This window comes from Scomber scombrus, chromosome 5 (genome assembly GCF_963691925.1).
Source record: "Scomber scombrus chromosome 5, fScoSco1.1, whole genome shotgun sequence".
NCBI lineage: Eukaryota > Metazoa > Chordata > Actinopteri > Scombriformes > Scombridae > Scomber > Scomber scombrus.
This window is the reverse complement of record NC_084974.1, coordinates 33,977,698-33,987,316: the sequence shown is the minus strand read 5'-3', so window position 1 is coordinate 33,987,316 and position 9,619 is coordinate 33,977,698. Positions and strand designations below refer to the sequence as shown.

At 43.4% G+C, this 9,619-nt stretch overlaps 2 protein-coding genes across 2 annotated transcripts in view; both read right to left on the bottom strand.

Annotated features, from left to right (window-relative positions):
- abcg1 (ATP-binding cassette, sub-family G (WHITE), member 1) overlaps nt 1-3,573 on the bottom strand; it is a 17,914-nt gene extending 14,341 nt beyond the window's left edge. Inside the window, exon 1 of the mRNA XM_062418550.1 lies at nt 3,511-3,573. Within this exon, the coding sequence (XP_062274534.1) occupies nt 3,511-3,573 (63 nt within the window). The remainder of the gene's footprint in view (nt 1-3,510) is intronic.
- A 1,169-nt stretch (nt 3,574-4,742) lies between these two features.
- Nucleotides 4,743-9,306, bottom strand: LOC133980058 (stonustoxin subunit beta-like). Its single transcript, XM_062418625.1, has 3 exons — nt 9,232-9,306; nt 8,588-8,619; nt 4,743-5,514 (listed from the first exon to the last, which is right to left on the bottom strand). Exons 2-3 carry the CDS (start codon nt 8,616-8,618, stop codon nt 4,916-4,918), a joined length of 630 nt encoding a protein of 209 aa, XP_062274609.1. The 5' UTR covers nt 8,619; nt 9,232-9,306; the 3' UTR covers nt 4,743-4,915.
- Nucleotides 9,307-9,619: the final 313 nt, after the last annotated feature.

Below are 9,619 nucleotides of genomic sequence, written 5' to 3'. Positions count from 1 at the left end.
CACACTAACACACACTAACACACACTAACACACTAACACACACACACACTAACACACTAACACACACACACACTAACACACTAACACACAAACACACACACTAACACACACACTAACACACTAACACACACACACACTAACACACACACTAACACACTAACACACACACACACTAACACACACACACACACACACACACTAACACACACTAACACACACTAACACACTAACACACACACACACTAACACACACACACACTAACACACACTAACACACACTAACACACTAACACACACTAACACACTAACACACACACACACTAACACACTAACACACACACACTAACACACACACTAACACACTAACACACTAACACACACACACACACTAACACACTAACACACTAACACACTAACACACTAACACACACACACACTAACACACACACTAACACACTAACACACTAACACACACACACACTAACACACTAACACACTAACACTAACACACTAACACACACACACACTAACACACTAACACACTAACACACTAACACACTAACACACTAACACACACACATTAACACACTAACACACTAACACACTAACACACTAACACACACACACACACTAACACACTAACACACTAACACACTAACACACACACACACTAACACACACACTAACACACTAACACACTAACACACACACACACTAACACACTAACACACTAACACACTAACACACACACACACACACTAACACACACACTAACACACTAACACACTAACACACACACTAACACACTAACACACACACACACTAACACACTAACACACACACACACTAACACACTAACACACACTAACACACTAACACACACACACACACACACTAACACACTAACACACTAACACACTAACACACTAACACACACACACACTAACACACTAACACACTAACACACTAACACACACACACACTAACACACACACACACTAACACACTAACACACTAACACACACTAACACACTAACACACACACACTAACACACTAACACACTAACACACACACACACTAACACACTAACACACACACACACTAACACACTAACACACTAACACACTAACACACACACACACACTAACACACTAACACACACTAACACACTAACACACACACACACTAACACACTAACACACTAACACACACACTAACACACTAACACACTGACACACACACTAACACACTAACACACTAACACACTAACACACTAACACACTAACACACTAACACACACACTAACACACACTAACACACTAACACACTAACACACACACTAACACACTAACACACTAACACACACTAACACACTAACACACACACACACTAACACACTAACACACACTAACACACTAACACACACACACACACACACTAACACACTAACACACTAACACACTAACACACTAACACACACACACACTAACACACTAACACACTAACACACTAACACACTAACACACTAACACACTAACACACACACACACACTAACACACTAACACACTAACACACACTAACACACTAACACACACACACACTAACACACTAACACACTAACACACTAACACACTAACACACACACACACACTAACACACTAACACACACTAACACACTAACACACACACACACTAACACACTAACACACTAACACACTAACACACTAACACACACACTAACACACTAACACACACACACACTAACACACTAACACACTAACACACACTAACACACTAACACACACACACACTAACACACTAACACACTAACACACTAACACACTAACACACTAACACACTAACACACACACACACTAACACACTAACACACTAACACACTAACACACTAACACACACACACACACTAACACACTAACACACACTAACACACTAACACACACACACACTAACACACTAACACACTAACAAACACACTAACACACACGCACACACTAACACACTAACACACACTAACACACTAACACACACACACACTAACACACTAACACACTAACACACACACACACTAACACACACACACACACACTAACACATTTTCTGCTTTAAACACATTTTGCAGGTTTTCTGCATAAAACTCAACAATCTGACATAAAGTCACATGTCACATTCAAAATGACACAACATGAGCTGATTGGCCGATATATGAGCCACCTGCCAATCAGCTCATTGCTTCATTGTTACCACTTCAATCAGGAAGTAAAACACCACAGGTGAGCGAGGTTCAGACCCAGCTGTGATGTGTTCTGACCCAGTGTCTGTTCCCAGTCTGTTCCCAGTCTGTTCCCAGTCTGTTCCCAGTCTGTCCCCAGTCTGTTCCCAGTCTGTCTCCAGTCTGTCTCCAGTCTGTCTCCAGTCTGTTCCCAATCTGTCTCCAGTCTGTTCCCAGTCTGTCTCCAGTCTGTTCCCAGTCTGTTCCCAGTCTGTCCCCAGTCTGTTCCCAGTCTGTTCCCAGTCTGTCCCCAGTCTGTCTCCAGTCTGTCCCCAGTCTGTTCCCAGTCTGTTCCCAGTCTGTTCCCAGTCTGTTCCCAGTCTGTCCCCAGTCTGTTCCCAGTCTGTTCCCAGTCTGTCCCCAGTCTGTCTCCAGTCTGTTCCCAATCTGTCTCCAGTCTGTTCCCAGTCTGTCTCCAGTCTGTCCCCAGTCTGTTCCCAGTCTGTTCCCAGTCTGTCTCCAGTCTGTCTCCAGTCTGTCCCCAGTCTGTCTCCAGTCTGTCTCCAGTCTGTTCCCAATCTGTCTCCAGTCTGTTCCCAGTCTGTCTCCAGTCTGTCCCCAGTCTGTTCCCAGTCTGTCCCCAGTCTGTCTCCAGTCTGTCTCCAGTCTGTCTCCAGTCTGTCCCCAGTCTGTTCCCAGTCTGTCTCCAGTCTGTCTCCAGTCTGTTCCCAATCTGTCTCCAGTCTGTTCCCAGTCTGTCTCCAGTCTGTCCCCAGTCTGTTCCCAGTCTGTCTCCAGTCTGTCTCCAGTCTGTTCCCAGTCTGTCTCCAGTCTGTCCCCAGTCTGTCTCCAGTCTGTTCCCAGTCTGTCTCCAGTCTGTCCCCAGTCTGTCCCCAGTCTGTCTCCAGTCTGTCCCCAGTCTGTCTCCAGTCTGTTCCCAGTCTGTCCCCAGTCTGTCCCCAGTCTGTCTCCAGTCTGTTCCCAGTCTGTCTCCAGTCTGTCCCCAGTCTGTCCCCAGTCTGTCCCCAGTCTGTCCCCAGTCTGTCTCCAGTCTGTCCCCAGGCTGTCTCCAGTCTGTCCCCAGTCTGTTCCCAGTATGTCTCCAGTCTGTTCCCAGTCTGTCCCCAGTCTGTCTCCAGTCTGTTTCCAGTCTGTCCCCAGTCTGTCTCCAGTCTGTCCCCAGTCTGTCCCCAGTCTGTCTCCAGTCTGTTTCCAGTCTGTCCCCAGTTTGTCCCCAGTCTGTCTCCAGTCTGTCCCCAGTCTGTTCCCAGTACTCACCATGATGATGGAGTTGGTGACGGACGGGTTGTGGACGGACCAGGCGGCCATCAGACAGGCCATGGCCGAGAGAAGCAACACTGAGCTCAGCTTCTCTCACACAGCTGATCCGTCCCTGCACACAGTGCCTGGGACTGATGGCCCCGCCCTCTAATGACCAGCCCCGCCCCTAGTGACAAACCCCGCCCCTCTAATGACCAGTCCCGCCCCTATAGTGACTAACCCCGCCCATCTGGAGACTAACCCGCCCCTCTGCTGCTTAACTCCGCCCCTGCATGGACTAGTTCCATCATGCTGCTGAAGGACTGAAGGTAATGATGTTTATTGATGGTTTCAATATTAAAATCTCACACTAATCAATACGTGTTGGAGGCAGATATATTGATCAGACCCAACATGTAAATATTCATCAATAAAGAATAAAAACTATTTTCAATGAGTAATAAACTTTAAAAAAAAACATATTTCATAACAAGAAGGTAAATATTGATCTGTTGTTATTGATTGATGATTGATCTGATTATTTACAGGCAACATTATTACATTATTACATTACAGTAATAATGTAATAATGTATGAGTGTGTACATGTATGTATTTGTGTTGAACTGATATGAAATATAAACATAAACAACTCATCACCTGTTTATTGTTTATTATTATTTATTGTTTATTTATTGTTTATTGTTTATTATTAATACTTGTTTATTGTGTATAATCTGTATTTGAGGAAAGTTCAGAGACAAAGTTAAATAAATAAAGTGCAGTCAGGAGCCAGTGTGATGCTGCCTCCTGCTGGTGTGAAGAGGTACTGCAGCTCTGTTTAACCATCTGTTCCTCAATACTACTCACTGCTCCTCTCTACTCCTCTTTACTCCTCTCTGCTCCTCGGATCCTCTCTGCTCCTCTCTGCTCCTCACTGGTCCTCTCTGCTCCTCACTGCTCCTCTTTGCTCGTCACTGCTCCTCTTTACTCCTCTCTGCTCCTCCTTGCTCCTCTCTGCTCCTCACTGCTCCTCTCTGCTCCTCACTGTTCCTCTCTGCTCCTCTCTGCTCCTCTTTACTCCTCTGCTCCTCTCTGCTCCTCTCTGCTCCTCTCTGCTCCTCTTTACCCCTCTTTACTCCTCTTTGCTCCTCTTTACTCCTCTTTACTCCTCTCTGCTCCTCTTTACTCCTCTCTACTCCTCTCTGCTCCTCTTTACTCCTCTCTGCTCCTCTTTACTCCTCTCTGCTCCTCTCTGCTCCTCTCTGCTCCTCTTTACCCCTCTTTACTCCTCTTTGCTCCTCTTTACTCCTCTTTGCTCCTCTCTGCTCCTCTTTACTCCTCTCTACTCCTCTCTGCTCCTCTTTACTCCTCTCTGCTCCTCTCTGCTCCTCTTTACTCCTCTCTGCTCCTCTCTGCTCCTCCTACAGAGACACTGAGGAACCATAGCCGACTCTAAACCCAGCACACAGAGGATCAGTGAATGTGGTGTTGAAGGTGTGGAGGTGGATCAGTGAGTCAGAGGAGACTCTGTAGAAGGACAGAGTGCCAGCAGGACAGTCCACATACACTGCTACTCTGTTAGAGACAGAGGAGGAGGAGGAGGAGGAGGAGGAGGAGGAGGAGGAGGAGGAGGAGGAGGAGGAGGAGGAGGAGGAGGAGGAGGAGGAGGAGGAGGAGGAGATGGGTGTATAGTTGCTATTGTGCCAGACAGAGTAACCATAATCAGAGCACTCCAGACTCCAGGACTGATCATTAAATCCAAACCTACAGTCCTCACTGTTTCCTTTCCTTCTGATTCTTCTGTAACTCACTGATATATAAACTCTTCCTCTCCACTCGACCTCCCAGTAACAGCGACCAGTCAGATCATTTCTACACAGCAGCTGAGGACAGTGATCAAATCTGTCTGGATGATCAGGATATGACTGATCCTCCTCCACATATGTCACCTTCCTGTTGTTATCAGACAGTTTGAGGTTTGTGTTCATTGTGTTTGGATCCAGTTCCAGTTCACAGGCATCTGATGGAGAGAACGAGACACAATACAGCTGCAGTTTATCATCTGTTGATTTATTAACTACTTTACTGAAACCATTCAAACTTAAACCATCTCCATGACAACTGAGACCCTCCATCACTGAGGAAGACCATGAGATGTGACTGAAAGCTTTGGACATACAGAGTAAGTGGACCTTTAGATGAGAATGTTTTTCAAAGTGAAACTTGATTCCAGCTGCGTCTGATGTTTGTCTGAATGTAAATTCAACAGTTCAGGTCATTATATAATATAAACTGTCCAATAAAACAATATACTAAACAAATAAAACATGCTGAATGTCCATGGCTAACTAAGGGTTTAATAAATGAGACTTCATAACATATAAAACTCAAAAGTCAGAAAATAAATATAAGAAGTATAAAAATAAGTGAAGTAACATGTTGAGGGCAAGAAAGAAGGAGTACTATAGGACACTATTAGAAACAAACAGGCAATATGAAGGAAATATGGAGCTTTCTGAACAGTATTATTAAAAATGGATCTCAGAAAATGAGTTATCCTCTTATTAAATACATAGGAACGTTATGGGATTAGGGGAGAAGTCTTGGTTTGGATTCAAAGTTATTAAAGTAACAGACAGCAGTTTGTGAGGTTAGGTGACAGTTGCTCTAAATGTTTGGACCTGCGGTCCCACAGGGGTCAGTATTGGGACCAACATGTTTTATGACATATGTCACATATCAAAGGTATTGAAGCTTGTTCTTTCTGCGGATCACATTCATAGTTTTTGTTCGGGTGATGATTAACTACAAGATATGGTAACCATGGAAATGATCAAACTAAAAACCTGGTTTGATAAAAAAAAATAAATTGTCACTAAATTTGAATAAAACTAAAGTAATGTTGTTTCACTGCAGAAGAAACAAACAAGTAAAAATACAGATAGATGGTGTGAATATTGAACAGGTTACTGAAAATAGATTTGTTGGGGTCATAATTGATGAAAAGCTTTGTTGGAAGGCAAACATTAAACATATACATCCCAAAAGGAGCATTGCAGTATTAAGTGAAGCCAAACAGGTCCTGGATTATAAAGCGCTTCACATTTTGTACTGTTCACTGGTCTCACCATACTTAAGTTACTGCGCTGAAGTTTGGGCCAATAATTACAAATCTAATGTACAGTCATTGTTTATTCTTCAGAAAAGAGCAATTTGCAACATCCATCATGCAGAGTACAGGGATCATTCAAATCCATTATTCTTACTGTCTCATTTACTGAAGTTTGCTGATCTGGTGGAATTTCAAATAGCTCAAACAATGTACGAAGCAAAAAACAACCAACTGCCTGCAAATATCCAAAACATGTTCAGTGTAAGAGAGGAGGGCTACAATCTAAGAGGTCAGACTTATTTCTAAACTGTTAGCGTGCGAACGATGAGGAGGAACTTTTGTATTTGTGTTTGTGGTGTGAGGCTATGCAGCAGTCTAAATGTGGAACTGAGGGAATGTCCAAACATTAAGATTTTTATAAAGAGGTACAAAGAAATGATCTTCAGTAGGTATAGGAATTAAGATGCTATTATTATATATGTATATTTATATGTATGTGTATTATATGTGATTTGGTTGTGTCCAAAAATGAGTGGATGACAATGGACTTGGTCCTTAGTGTACTATTATTTATATTACTTTGAGTTAATGGTGATAATATTTATGAAAGTGACAATGGTGGCAATGTGGTGATGATGATGATGATGATGATGATGATGGTGATGATGATGATGATGATGATGATGATGATGATGATGATGATGATGATGATAATGATAATGATAATAATAATAATAACAATAATGACAATAAGTTTTTAATAACTTTTTTAATTCAAATTAACAAGGCTAAAAGTGACCTAGTTGATGACACAATAACTAAAATATATATGGTGGTGTCTCTTTTTAAGCACATTAACTTATTGGTAACTTTACTTTAACTGTTGGTAACTTTAGGTGATGTGAGTGAAATGGACATTTTGTCATGTCTGATTATAATGTTTTATTCCTGTCTCTGTGGGTCAGAGATACCATACTGGGACACACAAGGGAACACTTCTCCTTTATAAACTACCTAGTTAGTGCCACCTTGCTGCTGGGGACAGGTTTGAACATTTCCTGAGGATGCACTGAGCAACACCTTGAAGGCCGACCCGATGCTCAATGGAAGCAAGCTGAAGACAGAGTTTAGTCTCATCTACAGCAGGACGAGTTCAGAGCCTGTTGTGGTGCTGTGGATCTATTCCAGTTGTTTATGGAGAGAACAATGTTGAAGAAGTCTTCTCAGAGACTGTCACTTTCCTAAAGATCCTCATCACCCATGACCACAGCGGAAGCTGAGAAGTGCTTCTCAACCATGAAAAGAATTCAAACTTTTCTCAGAAACACCATCATGACCCAGGAGAGGCACTGGCCATGCTGTCAATGGAAAAGAGACTGGTGACTGACTTTAACCAGAGAGTCATTGAGGAGTTATGTTCAAGTAGTACTACCGGCTGTGTTTAGGCACCATTACAGTGTGTTGTGTTGTTTGTAGATTGGCTTTCCTTTCCTCCTATTTAAATTTTTTTTTGCTGCAGTATGAAGTGGTGCTACGGTTTGTTTGACAATAACCCTAGGACCCCCGCGACCCCCACCAAACTGCGCCCCCCCCCCAAAAAAAATGTCACCAGCCGCCACTGATTATTTTAATCTCAAACTGTCGTCTGTTACAAACACATTTTTGTCCAAATGCTCCAAACAGCTGAAGTCAGTATGAATGAATGAACTTTATCTGCAGGAGAGACATGAGGGACATTTTGGAGCAGGTAGCGCCACCATGTGGACATTTATAAAACATTTCTCTTTTAACTCCTGAACTGTGACGAACAGAAGGAAATTTCTGTTTCATGGATTCATTGGTTCAAGATAAATGTCAGTTTAGGCCACGCCCATTTCTGCCAAAACACATTTTCCATCATTTTGAACTTTTTTCACTTCTTTTACATATTTCATCCAGTTTTTCTCAAAGTTCTCATGAATCAAACTGAAAACACACTCACAATTCATTCTGTGCGGTCCACCATGGTCCATCCTGGAGGAAGAGACAGTCACAATCAGCTTCATACACCTTCACTCATATCCACCATTAAACATGAACCAGAGTCCCTCACTTAGTCAGAGTGTCTGTCCATCTGTCCATACCTGAGAGTGTCCATCTGTCTGTCCATACCTGAGAGTGTCCATCTGTCTGTCCATACCTGAGAGTGTCCACCCGTCTGTCCATACCTGAGAGTGTCCATCTGTCTGTCCATACCTGAGAGTGTCCATCTGTCTGTCCATACCTGAGAGTGTCCATCTGTCTGTCCATACCTGAGAGTGTCCATCTGTCTGTCCATACCTGAGAGTGTCCATCTGTCTGTCCATACCTGAGAGTGTCCACCTGTCTGTCCATACCTGAGAGTGTCCACCCGTCTGTCCATACCTGAGAGTGTCCACCTGTCTGTCCATACCTGAGAGTGTCCACCTGTCTGTCCATAACTGAGAGTCTCCACCTGTCTATCCATACCTGAGAGTGTCCACCTGTCTGTCCATACCTGAGAGTGTCCACCTGTCTGTCCATACCTGAGAGTGTCCACCTGTCTGTCCATACCTGAGTGTCCACCTGTCTGTCCATACCTGAGAGTGTCCATCTGTCTGTCCAAACCTGAGAGTGTCCAGTCTCCAGTGTGGATCCTTCAGTCCAGCAGACAGAAGCTTCTTTCCTGAGTCTCCTGGATGATTGTAGCTCAGGTCCAGCTCTCTCAGATGGGAGGGGTTGGAGTTCAGAGCTGAGGCCAGAGAAGCACAGCCTTCCTCTGTGATCAGACATGCTGACAGACTGAACACACACAACAGTTCATCTAATGAGATAAACAGTATTTTGTCTTTCAGGCCTTTATGTTCACACTCAGTGCCCCCTGCTGTATGTTGGTGTCATGCAGATGCATTTTAGGTTAGTAGGAGAGAAAGCACATGTTCCTGCTGGAGGCTGCATTCTGATTTATGTTGGCAGAAGAAATGCCTTTAAAGTTAAATATTGTTCCACAGAATAT